General features: G+C 36.2%; 3 protein-coding genes across 3 annotated transcripts; 1 reads left to right on the forward strand and 2 right to left on the reverse strand.

The window, feature by feature from the left end:
* Window positions 1-360: 360 nt before the first annotated feature.
* LOC143616147 (RAF-like serine/threonine-protein kinase 20) lies at window positions 361-4,815 on the forward strand. Its single transcript, XM_077089066.1, has 10 exons — window positions 361-888; window positions 1,341-1,775; window positions 1,877-2,758; window positions 3,261-3,332; window positions 3,422-3,574; window positions 3,672-3,835; window positions 3,927-4,074; window positions 4,145-4,267; window positions 4,366-4,453; window positions 4,526-4,815. Exons 1-10 carry the CDS (start codon window positions 361-363, stop codon window positions 4,711-4,713), a joined length of 2,781 nt encoding a protein of 926 aa, XP_076945181.1. The 3' UTR covers window positions 4,714-4,815.
* Window positions 4,816-4,982: 167 nt separating this feature from the next.
* Window positions 4,983-6,555, reverse strand: LOC143616143 (GRAS family protein RAD1-like). Its single transcript, XM_077089065.1, has one exon. The coding sequence runs from the start codon at window positions 6,513-6,515 to the stop codon at window positions 4,983-4,985; it is 1,533 nt and encodes a 510-aa protein (XP_076945180.1). The 5' UTR covers window positions 6,516-6,555.
* A 2,821-nt stretch (window positions 6,556-9,376) lies between these two features.
* Window positions 9,377-16,093, reverse strand: LOC143616148 (nuclear cap-binding protein subunit 1-like). The gene is made up of 18 exons (XM_077089067.1): window positions 15,962-16,093; window positions 15,826-15,885; window positions 15,164-15,220; window positions 14,468-14,602; window positions 13,128-13,304; window positions 12,904-13,035; window positions 12,744-12,810; window positions 12,445-12,644; window positions 12,279-12,349; window positions 12,111-12,195; window positions 11,958-12,026; window positions 11,758-11,876; window positions 11,537-11,675; window positions 10,876-11,370; window positions 10,482-10,781; window positions 10,222-10,394; window positions 10,046-10,136; window positions 9,377-9,646 (listed from the first exon to the last, which is right to left on the reverse strand). The coding sequence occupies exons 1-18, from the start codon at window positions 16,046-16,048 to the stop codon at window positions 9,539-9,541; spliced, it is 2,565 nt and encodes an 854-aa protein (XP_076945182.1). The 5' UTR covers window positions 16,049-16,093; the 3' UTR covers window positions 9,377-9,538.

Consider the following 16,093-nt stretch of genomic DNA (forward strand, 5'->3'; position numbering starts at 1 on the left):
GCCTTGAGTGTGCCTGGCGCCTTTGGCAACTATGTGTGCAAGTATGATAATGTTAAAAGAAATTGTTAATCTACAAGATGTAAATTGTGTTATGCTTGCAGATGTATAGTTTAATTTAAACTTTTTCAACTGTACTTTTTCACTTAGATAGTTTCTGACTTTTTGTTTAGATAAATGTTAATTTGTAATTGATTTTTTTTTCTTATGAAGGTTACAAGCTGATTGATGATCTCTGTAGTTCTTCGTCAAATTCACGCTGTAAGAATTTAGTTTAAAATGGCTTTCTACAGCAGAGCTGTGATACTTTGATCTTAAAGGTTCAAGATTTACTTTGAGAGGTCAAAACAGATAGTTTCTACAATGGACCACTCAAAATCTGACAACCATATTCAATACAATCCAATTCAACCTGAGAATCTCGACTCTTTACCTTCATCTCAAAGCTTCCAAAATGCAAACCCTAGATCTGCTTCAGTCAAACCAGTGTTGAATTATTCCATTGGAACCGGTGAAGAATTTGCCCTAGAATTCATGCGGGACCGGGTCAACCCTAGGATGCCATTTGTCCCATATCCTGCCGGAGATCCTAGCCGTACACCTGGCTACTTGGAATTAAAGGGCATTGTAGGCGTTAGTCATTCTGGATCTGAAAGTGTGATTAATATTGTAGAAAGAGGTTCTTCTAATCATCTTGAAACTATTCACCAAACTTCATCAGAGTTTAACGGTTCACGTAGATCAGATAGTTCATCAAAGATTAAAATTTTATGTAGTTTTGGCGGGAAAATATTACCACGCCCCGGTGATGGAAAGCTTAGATATGTTGGAGGAGATATGCGGATTATTCGCATCAGAAAAGATATATCTTGGCAAGAATTACGCCAAAAAGCATTAGAAATATATATTGAAACTTATGCAATGAAATATCATAGCCCTGCTTGCGGTGCGCACATATGATGTATATATGTGTGAACCCTCGGGTGGGCAAAAGTGAAATTGCACTAATTTTGACGTCATTTTACTAATCTCGTGAAAATAACGTTAAAAGTGACGGACGGTTAATCAGGCATCATGTAGTGGCGTTGATAGCTGAAAGATAAGGGTACATGCACCGATCAGCTGGTGTCCCGATGATTGAGTGCTATGTGCCTTATGTCCAAGGCTTGATGCTAAACTACTATCGAGCCGGGGGTCTCACCGGAAGCAGCCTCTCTATCCCTATGGGGTAGAGGTAAGGCTGCCTACATCTTACCCTCCTCAGACCCTACCATAGCTTTGCTATTGGTGGGATATACTGAGTACGATGATATTGATATAATATATATGCAATGAAATATCAGCTTCCTGGCGAGGATCTTGATGCTTTAGTTTCTGTTTCTTGTGATGAAGATTTACTGAATATGATGGAGGAATGTAATGTGTTAGGTATAGGAGAAGGGTCACAAAAACTTAGATTGTTTCTATTTTCTTTAAGTGATTTTGATGAAACTAGTTTCAATCATGTTAGTTCTGGTGGTGATAATGAGTTTCAGTTTTTGGTTGCTGTAAATGGGATGGGTATGGGTTCCAGACGTGAATCATCAGGCACGCACGGTTTGATGACATCATCAGCTAATAATTTAAGTGATCTCGGTAGCCAAAATGTCGAGAGGAACGTATCACCTTCGACTTTTGTTGACCCTAATGTCTCTTCGTCAAATGCAGAGACTTCTGTTAAGCAAGAAGTTAAACAAGCCAATGTTAGGTCACCAAGAGATGACGTGGCATCACCTTATGTCTTACCTGGCGAAGGAAAGCTTCCTCCGAAACCTAAAATGAATGAGGACAGGATTCAAGAACAGATTCATGCAAAAGCTGCTACACCTATTGAAAATGATTCTGGTACATCTGGCAGTGCTGTGGGTCCCGTAACTCGGGGTCTAATCTGATTGATTTGAGTTACCTTGAAACGCCTTCACGGGTTTATCATTCTGAGAGAATTCCGCGTGGGCAGTCTGAGAAAAATAGGTTGACCAAGTCAGACGATTCACTCGGGACTCAATTGCTCGCGGCTCATTTACAATCTGATGTTGACCCGATTCCAGAATCAGTTGGAAGTTTACATACTGAAGATCTGCAGCCTCAAATTACCCATGGTGGACTAGTCAACCATGAAAAGTCAAATGATGCACCAACGGTAAACAATGATTTGGTTTCAGATACCAGTAACGTATCAGAAGCAAGTAAAACTTTGGTCAATGAGAAGAAAGTTAAGCTTGATAAACCATCAGAAACTGGCTCACAAGAACATGTTGACAGTTTGATCGACATCAATGACCAATTTTCTAGCAGTTTTCTTTCTGATGCATTTTCACGAGCAATAACTGAAGATTCACATGGAATCGGGGTTCTACCGCAAGATGGTGTCGGGTTGAGTATGAACATTACAAATCATGAACCTCAACATTGGTCATATTTTCAGAAACTAGCACAAGGCGAGCTTCAAAACAAGGATGTTTCTCTTATTGATCAAGACCATCTTGCGTATCTATCTAAATATCAGAATGCTCAAGAAGTCTCGGCGGGATATAATGTTTCACAGTTTCCTGATGACGTGGATTCACGTAACACTTTTATCGAAGATGAAGGAAAAGAAATTCATGGTTCAGAATCTCTGTCTTTGCAGCCACATTACAATCCATCACAGGTGGAAAACAGTGAGGGTGTGCAGCTTGATGACCTGTCAGAGAACTTGAGAATGCCATACTCAGAGTATGAGGTCCTTTTTTTATCATTGATATATTGTTTATTGAGAAAATTGCACAAATGGTCATGGTCCCTATGGTTTGAGTCGTTTGATCAAATTGCAAGTTTGGTCCCCAGATTTAGAAATTGCAAACTTAGTTTAAACAGAGGATTGCATGTTTAGTCCCCGTCGTTATCCCAGTTAGTTTTTTAACGGAAATATGATCTCGGTGCCATTCAAGTGAGGGTAATTGTGTGATTTGTGTCTCTTCAAATTTAAGCCTTATCAAATAGTGTATGAAAAGATACAATTACCCTCAAATGAACGGCACGCGACATCAACTTTTTTATAAAACTAACTGGGATCAACTGTGGGGTCTAAATTTGCAACTTTTAAAATCTGAAGACCAAACTTGCAAATTGGTCAAACCACAGAGATCATTTGTGCAATTTTCTTATATCTGTTTGATCCAACTCAACCCATATGTAATTACTGAACTAACATGGTGTTTATGCTCCAATTTAAAATCATGTAGACTGAAACAAGGAATGATGGGCTACCTTCTATTGATCTTGCTCTAGGTGATCTTGATACTAGTTCTTTACAGGTATAATTTACATCAAAGTTATTAAAATGACATCATTTGTTATATCAATATGTTAGGGCTATGAAATATTATTGTGCTTGTTGATGCAGATTATAAGAAATGAAGATCTTGAAGAATTAAGGGAGCTCGGTTCTGGTACTTTTGGTACCGTGTACCATGGAAAATGGAGGGGAACTGATGTTGCAATTAAACGCATTAAAAAAAGCTGCTTTGCTGGCAGATCATCGGAGCAAGAAAGATTAGTAAGTTTTGTTTACATCTTGTAATAAGTATAACAAAACCTCACTTTGTACTGGCACTACTAATAACTATTAAGTCTTTATTTTTAAACAATTCTAGACATTTGAGTTTTGGCGGGAAGCTGTAATACTCTCAAAGCTTCATCATCCAAATGTTATGGCATTTTATGGTGTGGTACGAGATGGGCCAGATGGAACATTAGCTACAGTTACAGAGTTCATGGTTGATGGCTCACTAAGGCATGTTTTAGTTCGTAAAGATAGGTAATGTTCACCAATACAATAATATTATAACTGCATTTCTTTAGTTTTGTAACTTTTATCAGTTTTCATTTAACGGGTATATAATTTTTAGGCATCTTGATCACCGCAAGAGGCTTATAATTGCTATGGATACAGCTTTTGGAATGGAGTATTTACACTCCAAGAACATTGTGCATTTTGATTTAAAATGTGACAATCTTCTTGTGAACATGAAGGATTCTTCACGCCCTATATGCAAGGTTATCATGTGAAATGACATTTTATTTGAAAATTTTAAATGGCATGTTATTTAATTCTATGTGTATGCAGGTAGGTGATTTTGGGCTGTCAAAAATCAAGAGGAACACTTTGGTTTCAGGTGGTGTTAGGGGAACACTTCCATGGATGGCTCCAGAGCTGCTAAATGGTGGCAGCAATAAAGTTTCTGAAAAGGTAATAATACCCCTCTACAGTATCATTTTATATTTTATGTAAATACTTAATTCTTGTTTTTTAATGTTGTCTGTTTGGTTTATTTTGTAATGTAACAGGTTGATGTTTTTTCATTTGGGATCGTGATGTGGGAGATTCTTACTCGTGAGGAGCCGTATGCTAACATGCACTATGGCGCCATCATAGGTGCGCGCATTTTGCGATTTCATTATATATATGTGTGTGTGTGTGTGTGTGTGTAATTTGTTTTAATTACAGGTGGCATTGTGAATTACACACTGAGACCGACGATTCCAAGTGACTGTGATCCTGAATGGAGAAGACTGATGGAGCAGTGCTGGGCCCCGGATCCTGCGGTTAGACCATCCTTCACTGAAATAACGAACCAGTTACGTGTAATGTCCGCAGCCTACCAAAATAAACCACATGCTCATAAACCATCTTAGGTTGCGTCTTTCAACTGTTAATTATACAAACATTGTATGCTATACTTTCTCATGTTTAAAACCCAAATTATTATTATTATTATTATTATTTGTTTGCATTTGTAACAATTATTATTAGAGGACAACTGATTATAGATAAAGGTTTATGATACATATAGTGTAAACTTATTGGATTAAAGATTCTCCTTATCTGTGTTTAGTAATTAATAATCTTTAGTACATAAAAAATGTGTCCATTTTAAAAAAAAGGAAATGACGTGGCGGGGGTACTAGGAGGCGACGGGCGAGGTACTTGGTTGCCACGTGGCGTCAAGCATTATCGGCCTCCCTTTCCAACCAAGCAAAATATACCCTTTCTGATCACTCCTGACTGTATACCCGTCACCATACCTTAAACTATTCATCACATTTGTTTCGCGATTCATCATTCCTGTCACCACCTGAAACCCCGCCCGCCATAGCTGTCGCCACCACTGATCAGCCCTTTCATGCCGCTCCACCCGATAGGTTCCTTCATATGCCACTATGTTCTTTATCTCCTCTGCAAAGTGGTTCTTCTCTATCTTCATTCTTTCAATACTCTCTCTTCCCATACTAGCCTCCAGGGAATCAAATATAGCCGAGTAATAATGCAACGATTCTAGAAACCGCCCCAAAAAAAACGGCCCGTTATGGTTCGCATCCTGTTCCACCACCGTTAACAAAGTGGGCCCTAGCTTCTTGATCGATTGAAGTATCGTTTTCAGTGATCCTCTGCTTTCCTTCACATATGTATGCAGGTGGAGTATGCTGTTAACAAACAATGATTCACCTTCTTTTAACCTTAAATTCTCTCTTGTTAACATCTCTGGTGTGGCTGGTCCGGCGATCAGGTGGAACCCTAATTCAATCCCTAGAGAATTCGCTTCCGCCACCAATGCTGCCATGCTGGTTTCCAACTCAAGCATGTCGCCCTGATCTCCTAACACGCCAGTGATCCGGATCACTTTTGGTGAGATTTCTAGGGTTCTTATCAATGACTGCCATTGCAACACATGATCCATTCCAAGATCAATAATATGCAAACTGACCTTCCCCTCGGATGCTTGAATTATGGCCTCGTTTGCAGCTGTGAACCCGAACTCAATGTATGGTGTGGTTTGATGAAGTAAGTGAAATGCTTCAACCCGTTCTTCCCGGGTGACATCGGGAGGAAGTGTCACTCCCCCGAAAACGGTCCCGTTTGGATTCATATTGGTTTGCAGAAGTGATAATCTTGATTTCAAACCCGTGGCAAAATAATACGATACGCGTTGTAACGAGTCGCCAAAAGGGTTAGCCGAACACCAAATTTGGGAGAGAATCGAATTTGCTAAATGGGTGTCTCTGCAACCAACTGCCTCTGCACATGCCAGTAACAAGTGCACCAGTTGCAGCGCGTCATCTACATTGACCGTCAACTGATCTTGACTATGAACTTGATCTTGATCATTATCTGACCCTTGGATCATCATAGGAACATTCGTGTTGTCATCATGCACCAAGAAAGAGTTTTGGTCAAGACCAAGGTCAAAGTCAACATCATGGTAATGATCGACGTTAAAGAATGTATCCGCAAATTGACACTCTATGGGATCTGCAGAAGCGGTAAACTCAGAAGGATAAACCTGATCATCAAAATGATGATCAAACATCTCCCATGATGAATAATCATCTGACAGGACCGGTTGTTGTTCAACACGGGCCGCCTGTGAAAACTTGCGAATCGGTAAATGTTGATGATTGGTGCTGTAGGAGAACCCAAAATGGTTAATTGGGTCCATAAAGATTTGTTCTTTTTCGAGTTTGGTTTAACTAAATGCTTGAATTCAAGACTTTTAAGTGTAGTTTGAGGTTTAAATAATAAGATTTGAAAACTTTTGCAATGGAACAAGAAAATGAGTCAGGGTTATATATTGATCAAAATCTGCAGGCAGGTATCTGGTATATTTAATCTTAATTATGTCAAACCCGGGCCCCACATGTGAGGTAAGCTAGAATGATAATTAAGGCACTAAAACTTTAATCTTTATGTTCAAAAAGATTACTTTAATCTAAATTTTGTTTGTTAATTAGTTGAAACTCTTTTAACGCTCTTTGATATTTTATTTTTTGGGTTTCTTTTTCGTCAACTTTTGGACCCGCAAATCGAGAACGATAGATGTTTTGAACAAAAATGTATAACTTTATCAGGTGAATATACGAAACGTTTGAGGTGGGCTGAAATCGATACGAACCCAAAGATCGTGTCGTTTGAGGTGGGCTGAAATCGATACAAACAAGAAGATCGTGTCGGCAACTTGTATTTGTACACAACACAAGGGGGCTCTTTGGTAGGGTTCAGAGCAACGCCTAGGCGGAGACAAAGAGGCAAAAGCTACCGTCGAAATTTTAATTTTTTCTGAAAGATAGAAGTTGCTTTGGATTTGCATGATTGATGGAAAATAACACGTGGGAAAATGATGACACACATTTTTGTATACATCTAAAAGACGCACAATCACACATGTTAAAGAGTTAAAGTGAGTTTTAGTGACTAAAGATCCTTCAAAGTACATTGATTCTTTACTCTTATTGTCAAGACTAAAAATTATACGACATTTAACCCTTAATCAATCACCTATTGAAATCCAGCTTGTAAGACGTAAGAAAATCACAAAGATAAATGACAAAAAAATATTTTCTCAACACTTTGTAATATGTTGAAAGGAGCAGAACTTGTAAAACCAATAAATAAACCATATCCATATAATTGAAAAATGATGTGAATAATCAAAATATGTGTATATAATCAAGAAAACCTTTTATTAATCATCACTCGTAAGCTAACGCATTGGTAAATTGTCGCCAGCGATACAAAGTTATTGTTGAGACTTTTCCACTAAAACGTTTGTCTCATATGTAAAAACAGTCTTTGGTCTAATTTCGTAACAATAACAAATTATGCATATTTGTTCTTGTTCTCTGTGGCTGAACTTCCGATCAATACCTCTAAACATTAATATTTGAAAGTGATCTTGTACACGATATATATATATATATATATATATATATATATATGCATATAATAATAATAATAATAATAATAATAATAATAATAATACTATAATAAACCTTTTGTGGTTGTAGGGTTGATGTGCCCTGGGTTCCAGGCCCAGCACCATCAGCTGGCTGGCAACACCAACATTCAACTGTCTTGTGTTTATCGACAATGGTTTTACTCTTTTTTTTCTAAAGTATACATATCTTTTTCTAAATATTAATACCTTAAATCTTTAACTATTATACATAAGTATGTAACCTTATTTTTGTCTCTATTCCGTTATAATTTTTCATTATTACGTACGAATTCATATACATGTTTCATTATTCTCTAATACTAGCTATATTTATGTTTAATTTATATATAACACAAACCGAGCTACATCTGGATAATGGGTAAGCGAGCAACAAGCTGCGCCGCTATCCCCTTTTGAATCGCAAAGCCTATTCTACTAAATATAAATCCTTTGTTCCTTGGGCTCTGCGAGTCACTGTGGGTCCCCTTCTGCACCCGCTCCAAGAAGCGAACTGCCTCGGGTAGGGATCCAAATGTGTCGAAGGCAAATGGAATGAACACGTGCTGATTCTCCAAACACGCTGCAACACTTACATTTTTTAACTTTTTAAAGCTTTTATCAAACACATGCAATTCCTGTTTCCTGTATCAACACACATATAATTTTAATTTTTTTAAGGTTTTCATCTAAATTATTACTCTATCCAATTCCTTAAAATGAGTGAAATTTAGAACTCACTATGCAAAACACTAGAAAATTTTAAATTAGTTATTTATATTCTCTACATGTTTCATTTTTTCTTAAATAGTTGTAAATAAATATTAAAATAAAACAAATCTAATAAGATAAGAAAAGAGTATAGGTGAACGAACATGCTGCAAAAGGTTTTTACAAAAATAAACAAAATTTCACGGGTCAAACCCACCAAACCCCCGCACAACCGGACTAGATTCAAGTAAGGTTCGGGCATGGGTTCTAAACATTTGCATATATACGGTTCTGGTTATAGCCCGTCATTGACGTTTCATCTCTGTTTCTTCATCTTCAACAACTAATCAAAGTTCAACGAGTAGTTCATCTAGCATGATTGACTGAATGTGAAGTTATATAGAAACATGTATGTAAACCTAATTTATTTTGCAATATTCTTGAATGCTGGTGCTGTACATAGAATCTGATGTGCACTTGGGATTTTTTGTCTTCTTATTTGTGATCAATGTTTAAACGCATACGCGGTCTCGACAAAAATATAGTATAACTTTTCATCCGCTGAAGTAAACAGTCAAACACAACCCCCTTGCTAAACCGAACTGTCTGAACCCCAATAATCCACCCACTATTTAAAGGTTTGGTTATTAAGTCTCGTAAATATCCTATTCACAGTTCCCAGGCCAGTCCAGTTCCCAGCAGATCAGTTTGGATTTAAACCAACACACTAAAATCTAAAAAATGGTACATTAAAAAACTAAAAAATAAATCATACACGTCTAAAAAAAACATAAAATATAGAATTCATACATAGTAAGAAATAGTCATCTATCATAGCATATTATACTAACTTAAAAACTGACAATAACCATGAACTTAACAATCTACCCACACAGTTGTTGCAGCAACCATTCCAAATGTTAAAAAAAATTGTACCTAAACTCAATACATTTCGTACAACCAACCTGACTACAGAATTTGCAACTCATTTCCAAAAGTTAAAAGCTTTATGCAAAAACAACAAAAGAAAAAAACATAATTCATTGTTCGGTGTGCACACGCAAACCGGAATAAACTGCTTTTCTGAATAAAGGATGAACGCGTTCGGTTACTACCTCCTCCTCTAGCTTTTCCATGTGTGGCCATATCTGTTCAACACAAAAAATATTTTGTTTTTGGTTAATAATTATATACTCAATTGGGTTTAAAATGTCATTTAAGTTCACCCCAAATTACAAGTTGTGACCGTTAAATAATTACAAAGTACGTCTTTTATTCAAAAAGTTGCAGCACATTACACCATTTTCATTAACTGCCGTTAACTTTATTTGTTAAAACCAGTCATGTGCAATGCGCATGAGCGTATATTGGTCATTTTACCCATTTATATTGCAATCGTTTAACATAAGTTATACTTGTCGTCTTTTAGGTTTACCCCTAATTGCAGGTTGTATCCTTTAACTAATATAATTATAAAAAGCGTCCTTTGTTTGAAAAGTTGTAACACATGTCTGTTATACTGAATGAGGATATTTTGGTTATTTTACCTCAGAAGCATATTGCCTTGAAAAAGCCTTGACATAACCAAGAGTTGACAAGCACCATTGTTCCTTTTCCCCAATGGTATAACCAGCATTTCTACAGTTTACAGAAAACAAAATATGCAATTATTAACAAAATGTTGACACACAGGTTATAAGTGAAAATAATGATAGAAAAATACCTTTTAGCATTCCCATTTTCTTTATCAGTCTCCATTGCAGAAGTGTCTTCTTCATCAACTGCCATTGCTTCTGAATCACCACCCGGTTGGTCCAATGTTTTCTCTCCAAATGTTTCATGGAGGCGGTCCATCAAAACACTGGAGAAATTTTTGTACAAAGACAGAAACAAGGCCTACAAAATAACTCATACTGTATGAAAAATAAATCTTTACAAACATAAAAACCATAAAAATATTCAAAACAATATTGTAAGTGAGACCTCGTTCTCTTCAAGGGCTCGTGCAAAAAGAGCCTCTTTTGACTCTAAAGATTCACGAGTAGACAGCTCATCTTCTTTTGTCCTTTCAGCATTTGATTTCAAACGTTTCGTCTTAGCTGGATTCTCACCAACAACCGGCTCACCATCCACAAGCATAAGCTTACTTTCAGCTCCATCCAGCTCAGCTTTAGCCATGGCTGCAAGTTTCTCAACCTTTGCAACACTCTTTTTCAAATTATTAATCTCTTTCCTTAAATCAGAGATACGATTATACGTCTTATTCAATGCATTTCTGAGTATCTGTTTAAACCATAAACAAACACAACAGTAAGCAACAAAAAAAATATATAAAATCAACATAAAGATAACACAATTAATAATGTTATTAGCATACCTCCCACAAACGATCAGTGGTGTGAAACAGATCAACATTAGGCGGAGAAAAAACCCATTTCACAATAGCTAAATTTGAAATTAAACGATAACCCATCATTCTGTCAATGGTGATAGCGGTTGTTTGAGCACTATTTTTCCAAAACGAACCAACTTCAGATATTAACATGAGTTGTGTTTCTTCATTTGAACAAATTTTGGCAATTACTTGTCCGTATCTCTCTAACACAGTGATCAAATGAGTAAAGCTTTTTGATCCAATATCCAAAAGGGTTTGAACAACTACTCTTAAGCAAACATCTAGTCCATTGACTGGAATTATGGTTTCTTCAAGCCAAATAATGATTTCACGTGCGGTTTTTCTTCCTTTGACCATACTGTTAAGTTCCTTTGAGAGTGTATATTCTGTTTTATCACCATCGTCTGAACTGTATCTGAAGTTGGGACCACCTTTTGGAGGAAGTAACTCCTCTAAAGCTGGAGTACTTTCAATGCTCTGCATACAAATTATAAATAAAAAACAACATAAAATAAGATCTTGCAACTTTGATATTTACCAAATCTAGAAAAAGATCAAATCTTTTTGACCGTTGGCTAAAAGATACAATATAAGATACAGAAAAAAACCATCAGAGATAACTTTATAAATGGTTATAAATTACCTGCTTCACTTTATCCCAGTATGATAAACGGACTTCTCTATCAAGAACCTCCTGAACAAATACACGTTGTGGAGCCCATTTTGGAAGCTCCAAGACGTAAGCCCATTCGTCCCATGGCCAGATGAATTGAAAGTTTGATCTGCAACATCATTATGCAAGTATAAATTACAAAAAAAGGTATTATATAAGAAATATACTTTTAAGTATTTTAGTGAACTTACAAATGGTGTGAGAACCAAAGAATGAGGCGAAACCTACACTCCATATCTAACTCACTTATCCTATCAAATAGTGCACGCACAGCCCCAGCTACAACTGCAGGAAAGGCACCTGGAAGAGACTACAAAAAAAAGGATTTCTTTTAATAAAAATTTATAAATATCCCCAAATAAAGGTATCAAGTAAAAGATAGCTATTATACCTTACACAGGTCTATGATGACAAGTGTGTAATATATGGGCCTAAAAGGTGGCTGGGGCAATAAAAGAAGCTGACAAAAAAACATCCATTGTTATATATGAACAAAAAAGGTAACATTTTGATGCATCAACACTATTTAAACCACAAGTTTTACCTGAGAAAAAATGGTTTCGGCCATGAGATACTCATATCTGAAAGGGACAGGTAGGCCAACCATGCATGCAGCACATTCCTTTCGACTAGCTTTGCACAAACAAACATTTATAAGAATAAGCCAAAGCAAAAATAAATCCTGTTAAACATTAATAACTAAGTTACAAACCATCCGTTTAGATAAAATAACACGTCCAACAAATACTCTTCTACGACAAAACGGTCAATAGGTTGTATATCCTGCCACCAAAAAGTTTATGAAAAGAATTAGTACCATTATCTGTTAACTGACTTATAATTTATGAAGTGCACAAATCTTATATTTGTTTTAGTACCTCAGTTTTGCTAGCAGAAAATATATTCAGCCTTCGTATTCTCTGAGGATATTTCAATTCTGCTTCATGTTTTTGTCTACCAAAATTGATTCTAGAAAGTTGCACAGGGGTATCTAATTGCTCCTGACATATGATTGGTTCAAAATCATGAGATTTCCCAGCTACTAGTTGTGCTTCATATAAAAGATGTGGCCTTGGAACTGAAAACCAATTACAACAAATTTTAGAAAAATCAATAAAATGCCAAATATACTAGAAATATAAAAAAATAGCAAGCTTAATGAGTATATGGAAAGTACCACTCTCAAGTTTCCAGCTGTTCTTGGAGAGATCTTGAATTCGACTCCATAAGTCTTCCACGAAATCCTATTGAACACAAAAGTGTGAGTAGAATACTAAACTAAGTTATTAAAAAACAAGTATGATTAATAATATTCATATAAGAATTTAATAGTATACTTGTTCAACATGAAGTTTGTTGGATTTGTTAATATCTTCAAACACAGATAGACCAACATCAGAAACATGTCTTCTGATACTTAAATAAGCCTGTATCCCAGCCATAACTCTTTCAATTTCTTCAGGAATTTGCTGCATAGATCAAGTATTCAGCCAACAAACAGAGTGACCAAAAACTATTTGTATTTGCTCCAACTATAAACAAACAAACGTGGAAAATGTACCTCAACGAGTTCAGCTCCACCCCAAGGAAGACAGGAAAGGATACAAGTTATAAAGAAATCAGCACGCGCTTGCCATGAAGGGTTCCCTTTTTCATCATCCACTATGGTTGCAGCAGTAGATAATAATGTCTCAAAAATCACCACTAACGAGCTTGGTTGGATCACTTTGCTACACATCTACAAAACACAAGTCCAAAAAAAACACAAATTACATGTCACCAAACGCGAAAGATGTGATATAAGGTCACGTTGTACCTGTTGCACCACTATTATGAAAATAGATATAGATGCAGTGATGTAAACCAAATTGTATTTTCAATTCGCCAAATAGATACAGTGATATAAACCAAATTAGACCACTAAGATGTATAACTTTTTATAGATACTATCTTAGGGGCTCTTCTTTACCTTGTTTTGTTTCGTGTCACTCTGATTATTTCTTTTCATATCCTCATACATCTCCAATTTTTCCTATTATTCATTTTGTATTATTTAAGTCAACTTAATTTTATGTGTTTACGTATTTATCTACATATTTAGGCGCTAAATGATATACTACTGTAATATTTTATTTTTAGATTATTATCTTATATTTTAGTATTTGTCACTATTATTATCACTAGTTTTATTTATCTATTTAGTTTTTTTAGAACGGCGACTTTCTTGTATTTAGGCTACCGCGCTCTACAAATTTGGAGAGCCCCGATGCCTCACTCTAGCCAGATTATGTTGTCTTAACCGCGCGGTCCGCGCCCAAGCTGGCTTCAGAGTTTGGCTTGGAAATTCCCCGGAAAACCATACTGCCGACTGCCACTTGACAGTCGTTGTGACACGACAAGAGCAAAACTCTCACGTGACACGGTGGGACGAAAACCCAGATGGGGGGCTTTGGGTATGAATTGACAACCTTCACACAAGGCCTAACTAAAATCCTTCATTGCAAATATCCACCTAAAAAGTGACACAAGTGGGATTCAAACTTAGGTGGTCTCCACTAGAGAACCCAAGCCTCCTACCACTATTTAGTATTACGACAACTGTTATCATTATTATTATTATTACATATTGTTTTTCTTTCTTGACTGTCTAGAGGTCTAGTGCTGAACTTTTGTGTTTCTTTTATACAGTTTCATAAATATAGTTTTTGAAGCCGGGGGTCTCTCTAGAAGCAACATCTCTATTCTTTGGGATAGAGGTATGGTTTGCCTACATCCCACATTCCCACCCTCCCCAAACCTTGCTAATAGCTTTGCTATTGGTGGAATATTTATTGGGTATTATTGTTTTCAGTTCAGCTAATAACATGGTTAAAACAACATACTAATACAAGAATAACCTACCAAAACAGTTAGAAACCGTAACGATACACGAGTCTTGTTGCAATCTCCAGAGTCCAGTGCATCCTGCAAACTCTTTTGAGTACTCTCCAATAGCTTTTTAACAAAATTCTCATTTTCTAGATTCAATAGCCCAATCTGGTCAAAAAAAAGTAAGACATCAAGGGTTTGTAATATAGAAGATAGTGTGTAAATGAGTCAAGCCAAGCTTTGGCTCGGCTCATGGGTAGTTTTTCAAGCTCGGGCTCGGCTCATTTTAAGCTTTATTTTTAAAGCTCGAGCTCGGCTCATTGTAAGCTTTATGTATAAAAGTCGAGCACTGCTCATTTTAAGCTTCATTTTTAAAGCTCGAGCCCGGCTCATTTTAAGCTTCATTTTTTTAACTTGAGCTCGGAACATTTATTATTTATCAAATATATTACTAATACTTATACCTATTATTTGGTATATACTTTAATTAGAACTTTTACATGTAGTAGTATACATATTGTTTGCTTATTTTCATTACATAAAAAGAAACTACTGTAAAGATATATATTCAATATATTAAACAAAAACTAGATAATATTAGGCTCGTTTAGGCTCTCAAGCTCGGCTCAATTCGAGTTTTTAACGAGCCAGTCTCAAGTAAATCATGAGCGACTCAGCTCGTTCACACCCCTACAATAAAGCAATAAAAAAAAGGTAAACATAGCCTACCAATGTCCCATAGAGAGGAATCTTATGTGGCAGTTGCTCACAACACTGAAGAAGAAACTGCCAAAACATATATAAATACATAATTAAACACTCAATAACTCCACACACGCATTCAAACCTTAGAATCATGAAATAGTAAATATTAATCATATAGTTAGGTAACACACACATTCAAACCCTAGAATCATGAAATCACGAAAAAGTGAATATTAAGCATATAATTAAGTACTCAATTGCTCTCCACAAACATTCAAACCTTAGAATCATGAAATAGCAAACAATAAGCATATAATCAAATACTCAATAACTCATCACATGCATTCAAACCTAGAATCATGAAATGGTGAATATTAAACATTTAATCGAATACTCAATAGCCCTAGACACGCATCTAAACCCTAGAATCATGAAATGGTGAATATTAAAGATACAATTAAGTACTCAATAGCCCTAGACACACATTCAAACCCTAGAATCATGAAATGGTGAACATTAAGCATATAATTAAGTACTCAATTGCTCTACACAAACATTCAAACCCTAGAATCATGAAATGGTGAATATTAATTAAACATATAATTAAGTAATTCAATAGCTCTACACACAAATTGAAACCCTAGAGAATCACAAAACCACAAAACAAATATCAAACAGTGGATTACAGTTAAGATATCATCTTCGGAATGATCCAATTCCCGTCTAACAGCACCAAAACACGCGTCCTGAAACGATAAACGAGATTAGGGCTGACGTCATGGTGGAAATTAGGTGAAAAATGAAGAAGAAGAGAGTAGTTACAATGTGGTCTTTGAAGTCGATTACGCCGCCGTATTCCGGTGACTTCTCGCCGATTCGGAGAATTAGACTCCGCCAACTGCTGCTCATGGTTTAGTTATTAGGGTTTGAATACACGAACGAACGAGTGTGTGA

This window comes from Bidens hawaiensis, unplaced genomic scaffold, assembly GCF_021521415.1.
Source record: "Bidens hawaiensis isolate Kalapana, Puna unplaced genomic scaffold, B.hawaiensis_p1.1 tig00046019_1, whole genome shotgun sequence".
In the NCBI taxonomy this organism is placed as follows: Eukaryota; Viridiplantae; Streptophyta; class Magnoliopsida; order Asterales; family Asteraceae; genus Bidens; species Bidens hawaiensis.

Coding starts and splice junctions, on each gene's coding strand:
- LOC143616147 (XM_077089066.1), top strand. CDS start 361: ATGGACCACTCAAAATCTGACAACCATATTCAATACAATCCAATTCAA. Junction 2,759..3,260: donor TGCCATACTCAGAGTATGAG/GTCCTTTTTTTA, acceptor AAAATCATGTAG/ACTGAAACAAGGAATGATGG. Junction 3,575..3,671: donor CATCGGAGCAAGAAAGATTA/GTAAGTTTTGTT, acceptor AAACAATTCTAG/ACATTTGAGTTTTGGCGGGA.
- LOC143616143 (XM_077089065.1), bottom strand. CDS start 6,515: ATGGACCCAATTAACCATTTTGGGTTCTCCTACAGCACCAATCATCAA.
- LOC143616148 (XM_077089067.1), bottom strand. CDS start 16,048: ATGAGCAGCAGTTGGCGGAGTCTAATTCTCCGAATCGGCGAGAAGTCA. Junction 13,305..14,467: donor TACGGTTTCTAACTGTTTTG/GTAGGTTATTCT, acceptor TGTGTTTTGTAG/ATGTGTAGCAAAGTGATCCA. Junction 12,811..12,903: donor ACAAACTTCATGTTGAACAA/GTATACTATTAA, acceptor TGTGTTCAATAG/GATTTCGTGGAAGACTTATG.